Source organism: Desmodus rotundus, chromosome X (assembly GCF_022682495.2).
Source record: "Desmodus rotundus isolate HL8 chromosome X, HLdesRot8A.1, whole genome shotgun sequence".
Lineage (NCBI taxonomy): Eukaryota > Metazoa > Chordata > Mammalia > Chiroptera > Phyllostomidae > Desmodus > Desmodus rotundus.
This window is the reverse complement of record NC_071400.1, coordinates 93,526,130-93,549,638: the sequence shown is the minus strand read 5'-3', so window position 1 is coordinate 93,549,638 and position 23,509 is coordinate 93,526,130. Positions and strand designations below refer to the sequence as shown.

The window sequence follows — 23,509 nt, the reverse complement described above, 5'->3', positions numbered from 1 at the left end:
CCCCTGCTGTAAAGGATAAAGACTGTTAAAAACATAACTACAAATAGAATTATCACACCTCCAAAATTAACAATAATTTGCTATAGAGCAACTTAAAATTGTTTAGTACTTCATACTTATTATTTTATTTTTTTTAGTCTTTTTAAAAGTTTTTATTTATTTATTTATTTTTAGAGAGAGGGGAAGGAAAGGAGAAAGAGGGAGGAGAGAAACATCAATGTGTGGTTGCCTGTCACATGCCCTCCACTGGGGACCTGGCCTGCAACCCAGGAATGTGCCCTGACTGGGAATCGAACCACCAACCCTTTGGTTTGCTGACCTGTGCTCAATCCACTGGCTCAATACACCAGCCAGGGCTCATACCTTTTAAAATACCTTCTTATTTATCTTACTTGAATAGCAATGTTGTTAAGGAAAACTTAATGTCATTTGAATCCTTTTTATAGTAGAAAGAAAAATGTAAGCATACAAATTTTAAAAGTGATTTCACCAAATGCAGACAACTAATAAACAATTTGAATAAAATTCTGCTTCTACTATATTGTGGCAGGATGAGGGGAAGCTTGAATTCTACACAGTAAGCGAATGATACATTTCCTGTGTATTTCTCACTTGTTCCATTTCTAGAGTATTTGACTTGAAGAACTTGGTATGGGATATATATTTCAGACATGACCTGGAGTTAATTTAAGGTGAGTCTCATTCAAGCAGTAAAAATAAGAGGTTTTTTTTATATTGAGTGAGAGTTCCCATGGAACCACTCTCAGTTTGAAGTGCTATAGTGGCGTCTGGAGAAAAATCTACTTACTGGTAATCCGGTTTCCTAACATCTTCCTTAGAGAGAGAACAGGGTGTATTATCTCGCAGGCTGAAGAAAAGGTGAAATGTGAGACGTGAAGATGCACTTCAGCTACACGACTACCTGGAGTCTGGGGGTGCACCCCAGCTTTTTTGTCCTATAAAGCTGTCTGGAAACAAAAGCCAGACTTCCTCAGGAGAAACCTGATGGCATTTTTATTGGTCTGTCTGTGAGATAATACTCCACCTTTGGGGAGAAAATCAAAGAGAGCGTATAAAAGTGGGAGATAGTCACAGAAAATTCAATCGCACTTTAGAAACGATGAGAAAATTAGTTTCCGTTTTCACGTGACAAAAACGTGAAATCAAAGGTTATTACCAAAGTCGTGTCCAGATTGTTGAAGCTTGTTTATGTTTATCAACTGAATTTCTTTTAAAAAAAAGTGGAAAATGTTTTCCTAGTTAGGCAGTGAACTCCTTGAGGGTGGGACCATTGCTGGTTGAATTTTGTATTTCCAGGGCCTGGAACTGGGCCTGGCAGGGAGAGCATTTACTAGACATGGTTATCAAATGGTTATCACATAATGTCGACATCATTACTTTAGGTGTGAACAGTCACATTTCTAGTAATTACAAAGATAAAAAGGAAGCTTTCTCCCCAAATAATAACTACCATGGAGAATCCTGGCAGACAGCACCTTAACCAAGTGATCAAGGTAACATCACTGGGGATAAATCATGTGGACAACACGCAGCCTGCATTTGGCTAAATAATGGTCCCCGATGATATTCAAGTCCCGATCCTTGGAACCTGTGACTATATTATATGGGAAATCTTATGTGGCGAAAGGGACTTCACAAACACGATCGAGATGGGGAGATTATGCTGGATTATCTGAGTGGGGCCAGTGAAATCCAAGACTCCAGAAGCAGACGCTGGAGTGATGCAGTCACCAGCCAAGGAATGACGGGAGCCTCCAGGAGCTGGAAGAAGCAAGGAACAATTTTCCCTGGAGCCTCCACAAATAACAAGGCCTGCCAGCACCTTGATTTTAGTTGTGTGAGACTCATTTCAGACTTCTGGTCTTCAGCATTGTAAGAGAATAAATTTCTGTTGTTGTAAGCTGCTGAATTCATGGTAACTTATTACAGCAACAAGGAGGACATTCTCCTTGACATGTGATGAGAAGAGCACCTCCTATGGTTTTTCTCCCCCAAACCCATATCCCCAGTCTCGTATTGAAAAGATAGCAGATGATCTGAAATGGTGGGGTGCTCTACAAAATACCTGACTAGTACTCTTCAGAAGTGTCAAGATCACAGAAAACAGGAAAGTCTGAGACACCGTCGCACATCAGGGGAAACTAAGGAATCATGATGACGGAATGCAGTGTGGTGTCTTGGACTGGATCCTAAAACAGATGCCGACGGTAGTAGAGAGACTGGTGAGATCTGAGTGATGTCTGCAGTTTAGATAATAGCGTTGTGCCCATCTAACCTAGTTTTGTAGATGTCAGCAATAGAGGAAACTGGGTGAAGGGTATGTGGGAGCTCTCTGTACTATTACTGTAAAACAAAAAATATTTAAAAAGGAATCTACCCCAACAACATGTCTTGTCAGATCTTTTGTTGGAGGTGGAAATAATAAAGGGATGTTCTAGGTCCATATTGATCAGATTCTCCCAGGAAAGAGGAAGAAAGAGTTGGAAAGAGATGAATGAGCTGCTACTCTCTACCCCCTTAGATGCCACTGGGTTGTACTAACACCTCCCGTTGTCCTGGAGCTCAGGCAAGGGGGGAACGCTCCTGTATTTTTATGGATGGAGACTCCAGGGCACACGACGGTTCAGAGGTGAATGACATTCACTGGATTGACTTGACTTCCCCAAGCCCACTGAACAAATGCAGAAATGAAATAAAAATTGTTTAATTTCGAGGTGTATGATGGCAGGGCAAGAAAATTCAGCTCATTTATAATGTTATAAAAACACATATATTTTATGTCAGCCTCTATAACTTTTCTAGATCTGGCCACACTTCCTTTCCCTCACATCCTGTCCAACCACTCAAGGTTCAAGTCCGTTTTAGAACACTTTTTTGGTATTCTTTTTTTATTTGTTTATTTGTTGGTTTTCTCCTCTTCCCCTCTCCATCATCTTACTTATGAGCTATTATTTATTGCTGCATAACACATCACCATAAAACAGTAGATTAAAATGAGAAACATGAATTAACTCAGTCTCAGGGGTCAGGGATTTGGGTAAGCTTGATTGGTGGTCCCGGCTCAGAGTGTCTCTTGAAACTGTAGTTCAGATGCCAACTGGACCTACAGGCATCTGAAGGCTTGACTAAGGCTGGAGGATCCACTTGCATCATGACTTAGTCACTAGCTGTGGACAGGAGGCCTCCGTTCCTCACCATGGGGACCTGTCCGCAGGGTCACCTGAGTGTCCTCACGACATGGTGGTTGATTTCCCTCAGACCAAGTGATCTGAGGGAAAAGAGACTGCATGGAGGACGCTGCAATGTCCTTTGTCATCTAATCTTGGAAGTTACACATTATCACTCTGGTCTCATTCTATTTGTTAAGAGCCAGTCACTAAGTACAGCTCACTTCCAAGGGAGAGGAAGTTAATCTCTTCCTCTTGAAGAAAAGAATATCAAGAGCTGGTTTATTTAGAGACAGGGGAAGGGAGGGAGAAAGAGAGGGAGAGAAACATCAATGTGTGGTTGCCTCCTGTGTGCCTCCAACCGGGGACCCAGCCCGCAAGCCAGGCACCTTCACCGACTAGAACCAAACCGGCGACCCCTGGTTCACAGATCGGCACTCAATCCACTGAGCCACGCCAGCCAGGGCTGGTGGATATATTTAAAAGCCATCATACCAGTGTTCTCTTAGTCTTGGGTCTGACTGAGAGTTTGGTTTTTCACTCTAGGCTATTTCTCGGTGTCTACACTTACTCCTGCAACTTGGTGAGGCTGAAAATGAAACTTGAGTCTTTCTCTCAGCAGACTCTCCCCCCCCCTCCCCCCCCCCCGCACCTAGGTTTCCAAGCCTCATGAAAAGTCACAGAATGTTAAGAGAAGAGAAGGGAACTTGAAATGATCCCAGCATTACAGGATCTGGATATAGTCATCTGTCTCCTTTGTTCCTGCTGCAGCACGAAAGTTTGACATCGCTGATTCTTCTCAAGCAAGGGGTGCTGCAATATTTTCAGCGGCTTCTCCGCAGTCCCGCCGCGAATATAATACTGAGATCATGGTCAGCACCCACTGACTTTCACCACATAAACTGCTCCTCAAAGCCTAACATCACTTGATCCTCGGTGATCCCTTCTCTATACACTTAAACTATTTAGCATTAGGAGTTCTTGTTCCCAGGCAGGACTCTTAATTATTAACCTCTCTGCCTTCAGACTTCAGCTCTCATTTCCACTGACTGCTTTACTTTCCCTTGTTCCTATAGTGAACTCAATACGCCTGAAGCCAGATTCAGCATCTCCCTCTTGCCCTTGCTCTTTATTCTCTGGGTCATGAGCCTAAAAAAAGAATTCACCATCTTGGGTTTCTCTGTTGCTTATAGCCCTTACATTTGTAATGGGATTCTTGCCCCTGTATTGTGGCAAAAACACCTTACCTGCCATGCAGTCTGGGACAATTCCCAGCCATTATCAGAGATATCAAAAAGCCCCAATTCAGTAGCTCTTCATTTAGCTTCATGTTGGTGCAGCTGCTGGTTCCCTTTTGAACTTGAGATTCCAGTCTCCTATCTGTTCCCCGTTCCTGCCCCGTTTCTAAACCTTTTCTGCTGAATCTCCCTAATGAGTAGATCAACACATCTCAGACTTTAATGTCCATGCGAGCCCCTGGGGATCTTGTTAAAATGCAAGTTATAACTTAGGAGGTCTGCGGTGGGGCCTGAGATTCTGTATTTCTAGCAAGCTCTCAGGTAATGGCCATGCTGCGGACCCAAGGACCACACTGTGGGTCGTAGCAACAATCTCCTGAATGTGCCTCCTTGTTCACCCTCTCCCTCCGCAGAAGGAAAAACACTATCGTGTTGTCGTGACCTCTGGATCGCACATGGTCGCCCTTACCCTACAAGAGTGCCGGAATCCCCCTGGGGATGTCGTGAAAAACACTGCTTCTTGGGTTCCAACCCTGAGACTCTGATTCAGGAGGTCTGTGATAGGGCCTTTGGATAGTTTCAAGAAGCACCGCAGGTGATCTTGATGATTTCTTAAGAGTCAGTGTCTTATACACTGAAGTGCAGCTGAAACCTTAGTGTAAAGTTTTCCCCAGCAGATCTAATCTCTATTTCTATGTATTACTCCCCTTCGAACCTTTGTTCCAGGCAGACTATCTCTCAAACAGACCCAGAGAAACCCCTTCTCTTTACTCGGATTCCACCTACAAATTCTACCCATTCTATAATAATTTCTCATGCCTGCGTGTGCTCATTGGCACCCTACCAAAACCACCAACTACTGGAAGCCTCAGTGTCCTGCATGTAGCTGGTGGGAAGAGACGTTATCTCTACTCTCTCTGGCCTTGTTGAATTCACCTATCCTCCCGAATTCTACCAAGTCACTACCCCACAGAAAACCCACCTTTCTGGAAGAATGGAAAATGTGACGTGCTTGACTGAAATAGAATGAGAAGTGACACTCCTGCCCCCAGCACATAAGAAAGGATGTTGAGTCACATTCCGATTCTATTCAGAAACTGGGGTCCCTGAGGACAGGGGCTTTGTATTATATTTGTTCTACGTCATTTGCATAAGTCAAAGGCATCTCATGCTCACCATTAAATAAAAAGCTAGGCAAATGTCTAAATGCCTGGTGATCTACTGGAAGGTGACGCATAATGGTAGGGAAGGAAAGAATCACAGCCAATTAGTTACACTGACATCAAAATTCTGTAATTAGTTTTTGAGACACCCTTACTCCCAGAAAATATTAGGTGTTGAACCTTAATATATCTTCACTCCTGAAATATCATTAGAACAAGTCTGTAGGGCTGTGGAACATGTAAGACTACCAGCCCTGAGAAATCAATATCTATCAGTATTGGCTTAACTTATATGTGAAGAAAAACTAATGGTCCAGTTGGATTTAAGAAGTGAGGCTGACTCAATATAGTGGAGTATCTAAAGAAATAACGGAAAACAACATCCAGGAGTCCCTGTTTGTGAACCGATATTACGCCCTCTGGACCAAACTTAACAGAAAAACAAGATCCATCACAATCTCACCCAAATCTGCCGCTAGCTGCATTTCACATTGCTCTTTTCCCACCCCGTCTCTTCCTATCTAGATGGCCTTTCTGGACTTGTAGCTGTCCCTGCTCAATGCCATGCTGTTTCCTTTATGCCTGTGCCCTAAGAACATTCTGTTCTCTCCATTCAAAAGGTTCTGACAAACACTTACTTAACCTTTAAGATCAAATGTCACCTTCTCTGTAGAAAAGATGATTGCTTCATCCTAGGGAGGGGACGGGGTGTAAATTGTGACTTTTTAAAAAAGAAGCCAGAGTTTATTTCTATTTGAATAATATTCAAGGAACTTTTAGACGGTTAAAAGACGTCAGGTTTAATATAATATTGTAGCCAGGTGCTGGCTGTTGCCGCCTCTGTTTCAAAATTCTAAGAACGACCCTGGGCAGTTCGATGCCTCCCTAATTTTTTCAGTCTGAGGGTGGTGAACTCTTCTGAGTTTTAACATGATTCATACAAGGCCATCCCTCCAATAATGATGACAATAAAAACAATGCCAGGAGCGATCATTATCATTGATAAGAAGAAAGGTAAATGACCAGAGAAGAAAGCCATCAGAGCAATTTCGAGAAGCAAAATTATTTATCCGGTATAGAACAAAGAGAAGCATTTGCAGAACCTACGTGAAAACCTTTCCTCTATTGTTTTTTGAAACCAAGTCTTCTGACTATGAATTGAGTAGTTGGGATTGTGATGGGTCTTGTAATAGCATGTATGTTCACGTTATTTTTCTCACTCTTACACTGTGCTGGGTGTTTGATACACTTCGTTGTAGTAAATGGAGGAGTTGCTGATTTACGTGTCTAAGTAGGAACTTGGGCCTGTTGATCCGAGGTTAATTGCTCTTCTGACTTCATTGGGCTTTTCTGAAATAAAATCACAATAAAGAAACAAAATGAAAAAGAGCCCTGACTGGTGCGGCTCAGTTGGTCGGGCATTGTCCTACAAAGTGAAGAGTCCCTGGTTTGATTCCCAGTTGGGGCACACGCCTGAGTTGCGGGTTCAATCCCGGTCAGGGCATGTGTGAGAGGCAACTGCTTGATGTTTCCCTCTCACATCAATGTTTCTCTCCCTCTGTTTCCCTCTCAATAAGAGTAAATAATAAATAAAATCTTTTAAAAAATTAAAATCTCAACCACAACAATAATAGTAGTTATAGTAATAGCAGCTAATATTAATTGAGCACTTACTACGTGGCCAGTATTGTGAAATCTTAATGTGGATAATTTTATTTAAATTCTCAAATTATTCCAACTGTACAGACAAGGAGCTTGAAGTTTAAGACACCCAGTAACTTACCAAGGTAATACATGAGGGAGCCAGGATTTAAGCACAGAGTCCATATACTGCGTAAATATATACTTACGGACCCATGGACATAGAAAACAATGTGGTGATTGCTGGGGGACGGGGAGTGCAAGGGGAATAAATGGTAAGGGAAAAAACACAGTAATACAATAAAGGTTGCATCAAAAATGAAAAAAATATATACACCTGTGGCAACTAATGACCCCCACTAGGCTCATGGTTATTGACTCATTACTGGTAACGCCGATCTCCACTGAGAAGCTCTTCCCCTCCAGGCAGGCAGCATCCAACTCTCTGCTGCTGCCTGAGAGGAGCACAAACCCTTTGGATTTATGGAAGGAGCATGGTGACCATCTCAGAATTGTAACCGAAAATTTCCATGACAACACAGTTGGAGGCTTTCTCGCTGGGGCCCTGGCATAGTGATAAGTGCAAGCTTCTTTATTCCTATTGATCCTGATAAAAACAAACCTTCAGTGGCAGTACGTGGTAGGAACTGGTTTTCTCTGATGTTCCTGTGATCGAGCTGTCTCCACACATAAGTCTTGTGGATCCACCTTTGTAATGTACTTATAACTTGTTGGCTAAAGGTGTAAGATTCAATATAATACTACCTCCTCGGTAAAGCCTTTCCTGGAACCCTGTCTACTCTAAGTTATTTCTTTCTCCGTCCTAATGCCTCAGTATTGTATCTGTAACTCCGTTATACTTCATTTTCCTACTTGGGGCTTAAGAGGAAATTTGTTACAAAACATGGCAAGCATTCAGTAAAAATTGCAAATAACTGCATCAAAATGACAATTCATGTCATTTTTAATCCCAGTGAGAAAAGACCCATTTCTCTGGAAAAGATCTTTGAGAGTTAAGAATACAGCTGGCTCCTGATTTCATTTCTCCTGGTAGAGGGAACGAGAACGGCCTGGGAAACAGTACGTGTGTATTCTGCTTCTGGTTTTCCCAGAAGCCAGTTGCTGAAGGTTTAAGGCATGAGTCTCGTGCCCATTTTTCCTCAGTACTATCCCCATTCAAAGAGGCAGTGGGAAGGCTCAATGGGACAAGCTTACATATGGACACCTTGTGTATCTGTGTACGTTTAATTCACAGACAGACCTCATTTTATAGCAACCTTACCTAACATGTCACTCTAATGTATTGGAAAAGATGAGAAAATGGGATGTGAGTTCCACCTGGATTTGTGAGCAGAGCATCAGAAATATTTCCAGAGCCTTTGCATAGTGCTAGCAACATTTATGAAATACCTACCAAAGGCACTGCATCTTGAATGAGAAGCCAGAGGTATCTGTTAAAAAGCCCTTTGGGCATAGGAGCCCCAGTCTGCTGGTGGGAGAGCAGGGTGGAGAGACTGGGCAGTGATTGAAGTGTCCAGCAGGGGGCTGGCATTCTCTGTCTATAAGTAGCCCTGGGTCCTCTTCAGAACCTCAGTTCAGCACAGCTGCCGTTTGCCAGTGAAGCCAGTGACGTGCAAAGCATCCTGCCTATAGGATTTGAGGCTTTCTCAGTGCAGTTTTTTTCTACCCACTTTAAATCTTCAGGTTCTAAGTATCAGGAAAGACAGGAAATGCAGCGTGAAAATAGCAGACTCAAAGTTCTTAGTTAACTGCAGCCACAGAGACTCAGACTGGAATGGGGGTAGAAAGAGTTGATACAGAGTGGGTTTAACTCTAAACCATTTTTCACTGAAGTTAGAAATGTATTGCACTGGTCATTTTAAGACCAGAGCAGCACCAGCATCACAGTAGTGACAGACAGTGTGGAATGCCATAGTCTATTATGTGCTCAGAATATTTTTATTAAAGAAGACAAGAGCCTGGCAGAGATTTTTGTCTTCATCTTCACCACCTGCAAAATCAAAAGTTAAGAAACAGCATCTCGGGTCACTTTTTAGGTGGCAAAGGAAGAAATCTAGGGGATGGCTCTAAATGATTGCTTCCTTCAGACTGTGTCCTGCAACATCTCCAACCACAGTGTGGATCTCCCCGTGAATGAGGACTGGTTCCACAGGGGCATCCTCTATGTCATCCCTGCGATTTATGGGGTCATCATTCTGATAGGCCTCGTTGGCAACATCACCCTGATCAAGATCTTTTGTACCGTGAAGTCCATGAGAAACGTACCAAACCTGTTCATCTCCAGCTTGGCTTTAGGAGACCTGCTCCTCCTGGTAACCTGTGCTCCCGTGGATGCCAGCAGGTACCTGGCTGACAGATGGCTGTTTGGCAGGATTGGCTGCAAACTGATCCCCTTTATACAGCTTACCTCAGTGGGGGTGTCTGTCTTCACTCTCACGGCTCTCTCAGCAGACAGGTAAGTACTGGAGGATAGTTAAATTCTCTCTCAGGGTGGTGGATGCCTCGGTGAGCTACCACGTTGGGACAGGCGGAGCTGTTTGCAAACCGGGAAGTTGCACTCAAACTCAGATTCTCTTCCAGGCATGGTTTTGTTCTGAGGATTACTTCTTGAGGTTGACATACTGGTTTAAGAAAGAAAAGTGAATGGATGGCAGGGGAAAAAAAAGGGGGGGCAAGTGAGAAAAAAAATCTCAAGTGTGAGGTGGAGGTGCATTTTCTGGAGACAAATTGATTTAGTGTGGACTTTTCCCAACTTCTCCCTCCCTGTGAACTTAGTTGACCACTGAGGAGGAAAAAAAAAATCACAACTAATAGAGTTTAAACCTCAGGCAAATGTTACTTAGGAGCAATTCAAAATCTTCAGAGGACGGAAAAGCTGCACTGCATTTCTAATTCAAAATATTCCTTCAGAAATGACCGACGGGAGGAAATAGGTGCCATTTCCTTGAAACTCATTTTCCTCAGTTAACTTTTCTCACAGCTGATGTTTTTAGCTTTGGTTTTATTGTTGACACTAGGTTGTCTGTAACCGAACAGATTGGGTGCTGGTTTTTCTAAGAATCTCTTAAGTGAAATCAAACATTAGTGGATTTTATTTTTCTTGAGAAAGCTCCATTCAAGATTCATTTTGAATTTTAATATCTTTGGTAAGATACTTCCATATGCAGAGCCCTTGGAGTTTTTTCGGGGGTGGCAGCTGAGGGGAGTTGGTACAATGTTTTATTCTGGTAAATATACATATTTGTGAACTTCATTTCTTGCGTGAACGTATTGCTTAACAATTTATGTTTATTCGTTCTTGAAAACTCGTATTCACTCTCTGAATACCTGGTTGAATGAACCAGTGAGGAAATACATGCGTTATCCACACAAGTGACTGAATGTATCTTGTGTACTTGTGAGCTCTAGAAACTGGACATAGTAATGAATAGACTCCAGACACATCCTAGACCAGAGGGTCAAATTATGAAAAATTGGTACAGTGAACCAAAGGCTATAAATTTTTATTTTAGAATCAACTGTATGTTCTGGTGTTAAAGATACACAAGCATTTGAAAGTGTACCGGGAAAGGCACAGAAGCAGCTCTTGAAAATTTATGCTTTAAAGAAAATGTCCCACATTGTAATACGTAGGGTGCTGGATTCTCATTTTGCAGAGGAACAAACAGTCCCCAGGTGATCTGGCTTTGTTGAGTAATGGACAAATAAGATAGTGTTATCAGTATTTGTAGACATGTGTTTATACTTAGCTGCCTGAAGTACACTGCTCAGCACACACGGCATTTTTCAAAGGCTGAAAACTAACAGCCCAGAAATGAGGTTTACACATCATACCGCCTGGGCAGGGTCTCTCTATTCCCGCTCTTCACCCCCAGCCTTCTGTGACCCTGAACGGTTTGCCCACGAGCAGTTCCGACTATTGATTCAGGGCAGGCGAACTTTGGAGCTGGTGGGAGGTGTGGGGCTCGTTACCAGTGCCGGAGGGCACCTCAAGATGAGGGGAATTTTCTTGATGAGAAGATGAGATTTTTGTTTCCGGGGCTGTGAGAGCAGTAGTACAGATGGTGTTTACTCTCTTGTTGCTGGGGGCGGGGAGTGGGAGCAGAGAGGAAAGTGAGGATGTGGGGTGTAAAGATGCAGCTGCACAGAACCCCTCTGTGGAGTTTCAAAGCACACCAAATCCACCATCAGCAAAAAGGCACTTTCAAAAGCTTTGTCAGCTCTAGTGTGTTCTCAGTTGAGTTGATAGTTCCTGCACGCCCTTCTGCAGTCCAGAAATTACTATGAGCTTCCACATAACTAACTTGTTGTGTTTTGCTAAGGCTTAAAAAGGCCGGTGGATAGCCTGGGCTGCAGGTAGTGCCTCTAACCAACTTCAACAAGAATAGGGATTGAGCTACTTAAATGGATGAGTACAGTCTTACATTATTTATCTCATTTTTAAAAGGCGTTGGAGCCGTATAACAACCTCATGAGGTTGGCAGGGCAAATATGTATATCCACACACATACAATATCTATTTTTTCTCAATAGGCCAATAAGATGTAATCTATATACAGTAAACTAAACAAGTGTACTGTGCAATATATGTTTACTCACGTCTGTATAACATAACTACCACCCAGATGGAGATAGGAACAGTTCCAGCATGCTAGGAGTTTCTTTTATGCTCCTTTCCAGGTAATACCCACCCCCACAAAGAGGCAATCACTATTCCGAGTTCAATTACCACTGATTATTTTTGCCAGATTATACCGGCTGTGCTCATCCTTATGTTTGTGATAGTCACCCACCTTGGTGCATATAGCAATGGTTTGTTCTTTTGAATCATTCCAAGAACATATATTCCATTATATGAATATACCTCAATTCATTTATCCATTCTAATGCTGATGGACATTGGCTCGTTTCCAGTTGGGGATTGATAATAACCTTCTCTGCATATTCTTATTTACGCCTTTTAAGGTTCATGTTTATTGCTCTTGGGCATATGCCTGGGAGTGGAATTGCGAGATCATAAGAGGCATATACTTAGTAAATGTTGTCAAAAAGTTTTCCAAAGTGGTATCGTCTGTACTGGATAGATTGGTAGAGGGTGAGCCAGAAGATCTTCCAAACTGTATGATCATCATAGTCATAGAGGAGCTTTAGAAATATACGGATTCTTAGCCCCCATCCTAAACCTACTCAATCAGGGCTTCTGAGGCCTAAACAGGCACAGCACTAATCATCCACCCCTGCTCCCTGTAGGTTGGCGAGCAGTGCCAGGACTCATCCCAACCTCCCTTCTGCAGTGCTCCCCTTCCCCAGGTAAACTTGAGTCTTTGTTAATATGAAAAGAATAAAGTTTTTCTAGAAAAGTTCATACTGCTGCCACTGTGTCAAAGGGAGACTTCGAGACAGTCCCAGAAACCAGAAATCTGGCTTTTGCGTGGCCAACCGATCGCAGATTGCACTCAAACTCCTCCAGAGAGGTCCCTGCCCTCCCTCTCCTTTCATGCTTTCTTCCCTTTGCATACACACTGATGTCCTCAAACACAGTGGTTACACTGACTTCTTGGCTCTGCATCCTCGCTTATAGTGTGTCTCACTCACTCTCCAGGAGGCTTTGCCTTTTCCTGAATAGAATACTCCACTTCCCATCCCATGTGATACATGGCTTGGAATGGGCCTGGCACTTTAAGCTTTTTTCTGCCATTTCTGTAAGAGGGAGTCAGACCAAGTTACTTAACTCTCTGACCTTAGTTGGATTATCTGTAAAATAATAGAGTTGAGCTAGATGATGTCAAAGATCCTTCCAAGTTTTTTTTTTAAAAAAGATTATTTATTTATTTATTTTTAGAGAGAGGGGAAGGGAAGAAGAGAGAGAAAAACATCAATGTGTGGTTGCCTCTTGCATACCCGCTACCAGGAACCTGTCCTGCAACCCCAGCATGTGCCCCGACCAGGAATCGAACCCGTGACCACTTGGTTCCCAGGCCGATGCTCAATCCACTGAGCCACACCAGCCAGTGTGATCATTCCAAGTTTTAAAATTTATGGCATTTTTAAAAAATCTTGTCATTTTTCTATCATTTGGAATCTGGCTCAAGCCTCTTCCTTAAAGGTCTAAGTTGGACCATTCTAGCCCAAATTTCCTACCCCCTTCTAAACACGAGACTTATTATCTGAGACATGAATTATCTTATTATCTTATGACATCTTTCACCTTGCTGTTTTGAAATATTTCACTCATTGGTCTTTTTTAGCCTCTTATATATTCATTGCTTTAACTTTTCAAGTATATTATTAAGAATGTCGAGGACAGATATATTCTTATATCTTCCACAGTCCCTCACATGGTTCCTTGTAACAAACAAGTGGTCAATAAATATTAATTAATTAATTAAAATTATGGTTAATTTATGCATACTTTTTTCTTCTCGTTATTACTAATCTTCCCCATTTTTTAGAACTCATCTGAAAGCATACTCTTACAAATGTATCGTACAGTCATCTGCTCCTTATGTGTTTCTCTCTATTAAGCTCTCATTATTTATGTACATGAGAAAAAAGCTACTTTTTGTGAGTCAGTGAATACATTCGGGGGATAAATAGATGGGTGGATAGATGGAAAGAGAAATGGATGGATGGATGGATATTTTGCCTAATGGTCTTTCCTACTAGATGCCCATCTCTGTACTAGGTGCCTCAGTATTGTGTAAATGGAATTTGAAACCTGAATTGGACCCTCAACAGGGAAAGGGTGAGTAGAGTTTGTGTTTTCTTTTCCAGTAAGCGTAAAGTTTAAAGCTGGATTTAATGTTGACGGCACGTAATGCCCAAGTTATGTTGTGCCTGCTTTAGTATCATTACGTAGTGTTATTTCCTCTAGAATGGGGCTGGCAGAGTGAATCCCAAAGACAGACAGATGAAGCAGTTCTCTCGTTACGTGGTCCTTGTTGGATCTCATGAAAGACTGTTCATAAGTTCCCCATCCCTTGTGATTTGGAATGTGTAGGGAAACAGGAAAGTGTTACATTTATGCGGTCTTCTGGAAGTGCAGATTCTTTGGATTTATTGCCAGGAATTCATTAGATAATAATGTAGTTTATAGCTTTCCTGACACCTGGAGCTGCACGGTCCAACACGCAAGCCACTAACCTCATGCACTTATTAACTTAAATAAAACTAAACATTCAGTTCCCTGGTCACACAAACCACATATCAAGTACTCAGGAGCAATATGTGACCCCACTGGACAGTGCAGATATAGGGCATTTCCATCCTCACAGAAAGTTCTATTGGACAGTGCAGAAGAGAGTTTGTGCCTTGGTGTCCCAATGTCTTTCTCAAGAATCATGTTACCTGCTCTCACTCGTTGAGGGTATCCGGAATTCCTCAGATAAGCCAATATCCAATGCCTCCCAGCCGCATAAGCTCTTCCAGTCTCCAGGCAGCCCGATACAATCACCTGCCACAGGCTTGGGGAATCTAGGCATCCCACTGACAAGGTTTCGAGACTTGAAGAATACATGTGGAATTCGCTTTCCGGGTGTGCAGTATGAACTTCTGACTGATCCTTCCATTCTCTTTGGCCAGGTCCCCTTCCACCTGCCAGTCTGTCTTTCTATCCATCCTAAGACTTGCCAGGACAGACACTGCTCTAGCTAAACTCTGCTTCTCATTGTCTTGCACATGTGCCACCTGACTTCTCCCCTCTGTCTTCATTTCCCCCTCCCTGGAGGCCAGGCTCTGTTCCCTCCATCTGTCCAAGTCCTAGCAGTCCTTCCAGGCTCACTTCAAATGCCTTCTCTTCTAGGAAAGATTCACTGACCTTTTCTTTTTCCCTTCTCAAGGTGCTTTTGCCTGTTCATTCAATACAAAATCTATCCTACCTTGCATTACTAGGTCCTTTTTAGAGTTGTGTTCTCTACTACCTTCTTCATATGGGAAGCTCCATGCGTTCTCTGTCTTCTATGACAGCCAGGCCCACCTTACATCTAGTAAGAGGACAATAAATACAGCTTGGTTGATGTCTGAGCAGTAACAAAATGATGAAGTCCAATGGCTACAAATAAAGTTCAAGCCCTTCTAAATGGTATTCTGAGACTCAATTTCCAATTGGACGAGGGAGTTCCACACACCTCCAACAAGTAATTCTTGGAATACCAGCTGGTTATCTGAGAATTCAACTCAACTCTGACACAGTCTAGCCAGAGACGGCATCAAATTCCACCAGGTGAAGGCTCAGTCCCACTAGGCTGCAACACCTACTCCCTGCCCCGACTTCAGACACCAGTCTCAAGTCCAGGTTGTTACCTATCCTTCTGAACAACTGGCTATAAATCAAGGGTTCTCATAATCCCCTCTCCTTGATTCCATACATTTGCTAGAGTGGCTCACAGAGCTCAGAGAAACATTTTCCTTACTAGATTACCACTTTACTATAAAAGAGTATAACTCAGGGTAAGGTGTGTGTAAAGAGCATGGAGCTTCTATAGGCTCCAGGGCACCGCTCTGGCCACATCTTCGAGTGTTCACCAACCCAGAAGCTGCCCTTTTGAGTTTTTATGGAGGATTCATTACATAGTCATGATTGATTAAATTATTGGCCATTGGCAACTGATTCAACCTCCAGCCTCTCTCTTCTTCCTGGCGGTGGGGGGAAAGGGGTAGGGAAAGACAGGACTGAAAGTTTCAATCTGCCAGTCACATGATGGGGTGTCTTGGTGACCAGCCCCCATCCTTTAGTGCTTTCAAAAATTCATCTCATTAACATAACAAAAGACACCTGCACAGCCCTCAACAATTAGGAAATTCCTAAAATTTTGTGAGTTGTGAGCTACAAAATGTGGCTAAAGACAAAATATATGAGACATATATTTTGGTCATCTGAATGACCAAATACATATTTCTTATAAATCATAATACGATGCCTTGTTTCACAGAGAGACCAAAAGAAGTGATGGAATTTGGCCTTGTCACAACAAATTCAGAATAGAGTCAGCCTTGAACCCTATTCTCCTCATTCCAAGTCCCAGTTAGCTTCAGGAGAATTGGAAACTTTTCTTCAGGAACCATCAAAACACAGAGTCTGATTCTATTTCCCTTCTCTGGGAAGTGGGAGCTACCTACCCCAAGATGTGCTGTTTGAGGGATACCCTGGGAGTCGCTCCCTTTCCCTATCCCTATGTAGAGATCACCCAGTAACTTCAAAGACTCCTCCACTATTCTAGAGGCCCAGCTTCATTAATTCCAATGAGACCGATCCTTTCCTACGAGAAGACAATTTCATTTCTTGTCCCTCTGTTGGAAAGTTTACGTGAGCCATCACTTCATAATTTCTCTATAGTATGACTTTTCTGAAGGATATGTGGCCTCTCTGGAAGGAGACTTAACTCCTGTCTCCCCACAGGGAAGGCTGTGTCACGGCTGCTGGCAGGCTCTGGGAACGCTCAGAGGGCAGGTGCGATGGAAGTGGGGTTTCCCAGAAAGGCTCTTTTAATTGGAGCCTTTTCAATTTTGCTGTGGAGAGAAGGGCAGCAAAGAACTTTGACCTTGTCTGTGTAGACTTTTATGTGATTAATTAAGTATCATTTCTGGCAACTTAATATGCATGGAAGCAAAAAAACCCAAAAAGCAAAGACTCGATCATGAAACCTAGGCCATAGTTTGAAAGGGCTCCCGGTGAGGTTTTTTTATTGAACTGCGCTTGTCAATAACATCCTTTGTAAATAAACTAAATTTGCATTTTGCACATGTAAATCCTCCCGGCATGTGTGGTTTGCATAAATTCTCTCTTCAAATGCATGCTTTGCAGAATAAAAGAAAAAACTTTCTCCGTTCCAATTTTTCTACCTCCCAAAGTATTTTTTATTACAGTCACCTGTGAAACTCCAGTGATTAGTATCTGTTGTTGGCTGCTACTTAAAATAATTTGATTTTCTTTAAAATCTCTAAGAAGCTGCTGGTTCATTTCACACATTAAAGGTCACCTTCTGTAGGAGGTCTTCATTGGCTATTCAGTCGAAAGGAATGATCAACACTATTCTATCATCCAAATTTTTTTCAGGTTGATTGATGTATAATTTACATTCAGTAAATTTTTAGGTGTACGAAATTCTATGAATTTTGACCAACTTATATAGTCATAAAACCACTAGCACCACAATCATGACACAGAACACTTTCATTATCCCCCAACTTCTCCCATGTCCTTCCCTTGTCTATCCCCTTCCCCCACCCCTAGCTCCTAGTCTTTTCTAGGCTACCATCAATTAGGCTACTCAGAGAGCTGCCTTGGCCTTTGAGAAAGACAGTCACAGAAGCACTAGAAGTGAGCCAGCTGAGCTGCCTGGACTCAGGGAACAAGTTACAAAGGCAAAAGAAGGGCCCTTGGAGGAGACAGGTTCAGGGGGTTAGCCCAGGACAAGCTGCTGCGGCCCTCTGCTCTCCTGGTTGCAAGTCTAGTGGGGACACTTAGAGCTTTAGAAAAAAGCAAGCAAAGATACACACCTGATGAAGGCACGGGCCTGCTCTAGACAGAGAGCACTGGGTTCTTTGTCTTAAGGTTTTTATCTGTTTTCCAAAGGCAGGTATTTTAGGGGAGGTCACAGGGGAAGATCTCAATAGAATATTCATCAGCTTTCCAGATGGGTCCTTTAATACGCTGGTTCATCAAAATTAGCATTTAGGGTCACGATTGTGGTCTATACTGGTTGGTGGGAGCTAATGCAGGGTCATTAGTCAGTGCAGTTGGTGCTATTCCAGCCATCTTGTTGCTTTATCTGGTTTTGCTTCTTTTCTGGGCCTGGAGCTAAAACAGAACTGAGGCTCAGATATTATCTCTAGTTTGACCCAAACTCTGTCTCTGTGGTCAACAGACCCAAGGCTTTGTTCCTAAAATAATTCAATGCTGATCAGAAGCTCATTGTCCTGAGAGCTTAATGGTTAAGGGAGTGGGTGTGCAAGGGAGAAGGAGGCAAGTGAGCCAGGGTGCTGGATGAGGCCAGTCTGACTCAGCTGTCTCAGTTTCCCCATTGCACACGCCAAGGAATTTTCCTGGGTTCTTTCTATCCTGCCTTAAATGGATAGAAGCATGCATGAAGGAATAAAGGAATGAATGAATTCTGGTAGGTTCTACTGAGCGAAACTGGACTATTGGGTTATGGTCTCTGAATCATATTTATTTCCTTTGATGGTTAACAGAATGACTGCAGTAGAAGAGTGGTTTTGACCCTTGATGACAGGACCTTATACAGGTTTCATGAGTACTGGTTAGAGGGCAGTTTTTAAGAAAACAAGTAAAATTATGAATGCAAAGTTAGGTAGAGAAGTGAATATTTTAAAATATTTAGAAATCATATATTCAATTACAAATCACGATGAGTTACAAATTTAAATAAGTTGATAAATTCCACAAACATCACAAAACACAGAAAAAAAAAAACAACAGGATATCTATTAACTGCCTGATACACGCCCAGCATACTTGTTTTCTCAAACATTTTGGCTTCATCCTCATTTCTCTCCTCTTAAAATGACAATGGTTTGGAAATATCCTTTTCTATTGAGAAATCAGAAAGATAAGTCAGTGTTTAGCATGGTTGATTAAAATCAACTTATTAATGACAGGTTAGAAAAGCTTCATAAATCATTGTTAATAATATTTCATAAATATTTAGGATTATTATCAAACGCTTAGGATTATTTGAGAAAGTCACTCTAAAGCTTCTTTCCTATATGGCAGGGGTGTCAAACTCCTTTTCACTGGGGGCCACATCACCCTCGTGGTTGCCTTCAAAGGGCTGAATGTAATTTCAATTCCTTAACAGTTAGGGAGTAATTACATTTATACAGTCTTAAAATTATTTGACCCTTCGAAGGCAACCATGAGGCTGATGTGGCCCCTGGTGAAAATGAGTTTGACACCCTTTCTATCTGGGCCGTAGAGTTTCACAGCATTTCAAGCTTTTGTGTGCCTTGACTAATCTCAAATACTCACTTAATTGATGATGCCCATTAACCTATTTGCCATGGGTGTCTTTGCATTGAGTTTTCAGTTATCTTCATCAATGTTGGCATTTATTTGGGTATACATAACATGAATGACTTCACACAAATGTATTTGCTATTAGTAATTTGGCTACAGGTTCCTGCCTTCCAACACAGACATAATAAACTCAATTTTGTTAATATACAAGGTCCAGCACAAGTAAGGCCCACTTGAGTGTGGTTGGTAGAGTAATAATATGGATGTAATAATTTAGCTCTAACTTGAACATTAAGCCTAAGATGTCATATGGCGTGCCTGAGTGTGATATTTTTAGGTTACAGAATTACATGCTTATGATTTTATAATAAAAGATTTTGTAAAAGGGGCATTATTTGCACCAAACGCTGTATTTAGATTTAAATCTACCATCTTTTTATTTGGTTTTTATTGCTCTCACCTGTTTGATACTCCTTTTCCCTCCCTTCTTGCTTTCTTTTACATTAATTAAATATTTTAATCATTTTGTTCCCCATCCCCTCACGAACTTGTTAAATACAAGCTCTTGGTAGTATGCTTTGAGGGACTACCCTAGAGGTTACAAGATGTATCCTTGACTTGTTGGAATTTACTGTAAATTGGCACTTTCTTACTCCCCAGACAACGTAATGGTAATAGGGCACTTTAACCTCATTTTAATTCCTTCCTGACATTTTTTTGGTTATCGTTATTCTATACTTTAATTCTCTCTATATTTTAAACCCTACTAGACATCCTGTTTAGTGTTTTTATATACTTTACATTTATTAATATATTTACATGGACATTTAGACTGATTCCTGTATTTACCTTTTCTGTTGTTCTCCATTCCTTCCTGCTTCTCTGGCTTCGTATGAGATCATTTCACTTCTGCCCGGAGAATGCCCTTCAGCATTTCATTTAGTGTACATCTAAGGGAGATACATTTTCTGTTTCTGTCTGAACGTGTCTTTATTTCATGTAATTTGGGGGAAGATATTTTCACTGAGCACAGAGTTCTAGGCTGGCCCTCTTATCTTTCACACTTTTAAGTATTGTCCTCTGACTTCCGCTGTGAAGTCAGATGTCAGTTTTATTGTTGCTGCTTTAAAGTTATTGATTTTTTTCTTTTTGACAGATTAAAAAATTCTCCTTATCTTTGGCTTTCGGCAGCATCACTATAATGCATTTAAGTGTGGTTTTCTCTGTATTTTCCTGCTTGAAATTCATAGTTTTTCTTAAATCTGTGGCTTGAAGATTTCAGCTAATTTTGGAAAGTCCTCGACCATTACAGTTCAAATATTGCCTCTGTCTCATGCTGTTTTTCCTTTCCTTCTCTATTGTGTCTACATATAAATAGAAAAACTATAGGTTAACTTTCAGCTTTTTTAGTCCCCCTCCCCACTTGGTTGTTTTTGCTTTTATTGAGGCAGGAAATTTTATACTAGGGTCAGGCCTCTGTTACCAAAAATGATTTTAAGCACAATTTCATTTTATCACTTCACCATGTCCTGTGAAATTCCTACTCCCTTTTCTGTATTTTCTATTCCTTTTCCTCACTGTATTCAGTCTGGCTATTTTCAGCTCTTTAATCTTCTCTTCAGCTGTGTCTAGTCTGCTTCTGAAGCTCCCACTTAATTCTTAATTTCAGTTCTAGTATACTACAATTCTAGAATTTCTATTTGGTGACATCTTGTCATCTAATTTCTTGAATTAGCTCCAATATATTGTAAAATCCCTCTCTGGCAACCTTAATAGGCGGAACCTCTCAAAGTCTGTCTCTGTTATATATTTTCTTCTGTGCTTTTTGGCTATTTCATTTTACCTCCTGGTATAAGAGGCAACTTTTTTGACTACCTGATTTTGTATATGAAGAACTGTAAATAATTTCAGGCTCTGGATAGTATTATCTTCCAGAAAAGATTAGCTTTGGCTCCTTTCAGGCAGTTGGTAGGTGACTATGAATGTGACCCAATCAGGGATGGGGACTGGGCTTGGGTCTTTGTGAGAACGGGTCTGTTTCTGGTTCACTCCTACTCCTAGGATGGACCCCTCTGTGCATCTCAACTGAAAGCCTGGGTTGTTTACCTGGACTCCTCTCCTAGGTGGACCCTGACCTCCATTTATTGCCCTCCTTTATCTTAAAAGTGCTAAAGGCTCTGCAAAGCTCTCAATTTCTGTGCTGCTGCTTGGAACTTGGGAAATGCCTCGAGCAGGAAATGATGCTGAATAGCGGCTTCACTTCTTGGCCTTTCCCCTCACTCCAGGATTTTGGCCCCTCAAATCCTACCTGCCTTGCTATTTCTCTGATGTTTTCAAAGAGGGTTTCTAGCTTGTCATTTCAGGAGAGTTTGTCAGCAACAAGCTAGTTTGCCATTAACAGAAGTGGAAAATCCTATACCACCTCTCTTACAGATCTGACCCGCTGCCCTCGAAGCTATCCACATCCCAGCTCCTTTAAAGAGTACAGAACTACGTGGTCAGACCTGTGGGATCAGCATTCACAGGCTCAAATTATCTCAGCAATTTAGATTCAGAGAAGTAAGCTCTGGCTAAGTTCAAAGTGAGTAAGTCAGCTGAGGCCTGCAGCAGTGGACACTGCCAAGTGTTGTAGGTACATCAAAGCTCTGGGATCTTTCAACTAGGCCAGGACTCTTAGCCCCAATAAGCAGGAGCTAGATCTGACATTTTGTTATGCAGTGATTGATAACAGCTGAAATTTCATAAAAAGAAAAGGACCAAAATGTTCCTAAGGTACCATTCTTTAAACTTCACTTCTTTACCACTCTTTTTAAAAATTGTATTGTCAATTGGTCTGAACCCACTGACCAGTGCTAATAGCTAAAGGTTACGTAGGGACGAAACACGAGGAAATGTGACAAGGAACACATAAAGAAATTTATTTCTGCGTGAGAGGAATTTACTGTGACAATAATATGTCGACATGACTCACTTATTTCTTTATGCCGTGTACATCTAAGTAGAATAACTACAGGCAACTTTAAGCTTTTCAAGGTTTCTTTTTTCCCTTTGGTGGTGGTTTTGATTGGCAGGCAATTTCATACCAGGGCTGGGCTTGTGTTATGACAAATACTTTAAACGCAATTTAAGAACAACATAAAATTATGTAAAAACAAAATTACAGAAGTGCCTCCATGAGAACATATGGGAAATGCTTAGTTTTAAAAACTAAATGGTGATCCAAATAGATTTTTAAGATTTTCCTTTTTATTCCCCCCTTCCACTTTAAATGCTTGGAAACAGGACAATCAGAATGTGGCATCTTTTCCAAATTGTCAACAGAGGTGAAACTGAAGATTCAAAAGACGGCTTAAGTGTAGTAAATATTTAGTTTTAAGCATTCTTTACTTGTTCTTTCAAAAGACTTCATTGAGAATCTGAAATACACTGAGAGTCAAATGTAACTGAACTGGAGATCCAGACACCTCGGTTCTAGTAGGGTTCTCGGCTAACCCGTTTGCTCTTCTTTAAGTTAAGGAGATGGGACTTGATGAATTCTAAGTTTTCTATTCCACAGTGACACGTAAAACAGGTTTGTAGTTAAACATATACTCATATGTCTGTACCATGCTAACAGCCATCCATGTACTGACCTAGCATCATTTATTCTAAAAGTACTTCACGAAAGGGAATATACATACATAAGTATCATTTTCTTTTTTGTTTAATGGCTTTACCTGGGTATATCTTGCTTCCCCAACCAGTTTGAAATCCTTAACGACCAGGGACTTTTGTACGCATCCTGCCAAGCAAAGTCTGATACTAGTACTTAAATGTACTGATAAACTAAGGATCCTGAGCAACGACTGTTTGATACTGAAAGCCCAATGGCAGTTGTCAGTGGCCTAGTGTCTTCATCAACACACATGAATGAGCCTAGCACGTGGTGCTGTGTGAAATGGAGGATGGGCTTCCCTCCATTTGAAGAAGGAAGCAACAGCTATGGTGTGCACAGGCAGAGAATGATAGAAAGGTCGGCCGTGATCACACGTGCAGTGCACATAGGTAAAAGGCTGGTAAACTTATTCTTCAAAAGGACATGTGGTAAATATTTTGGGGTTTGTAGGCCATAAGGTCTCTGTTGCCGCCCCTTATCTCTACCATTGCCGTGCAAAAGCAGCCACAGATTTTATATGAGCAAATGGGGGTGGCGTGGCTGCGCGCCAGTACAACCTGGCTTATGGGCACCGAAATGTGAATTTCTTGTAATTTTTATGTGTCACAAAATATTATTCTTTTGAATTT

At 41.6% G+C, this 23,509-nt stretch overlaps 1 protein-coding gene across 1 annotated transcript in view; it reads left to right on the top strand.

Annotated features, from left to right (window-relative positions):
• The first annotated feature begins 9,040 nt into the window (after window positions 1-9,040).
• The window catches only part of GRPR (gastrin releasing peptide receptor), a 36,155-nt gene continuing 21,686 nt past the window's right edge, over window positions 9,041-23,509 (top strand). Inside the window, exon 1 of the mRNA XM_024569963.3 lies at window positions 9,041-9,706. Within this exon, the coding sequence (XP_024425731.1) occupies window positions 9,312-9,706 (395 nt within the window). The 5' untranslated portion in view covers window positions 9,041-9,311. The remainder of the gene's footprint in view (window positions 9,707-23,509) is intronic.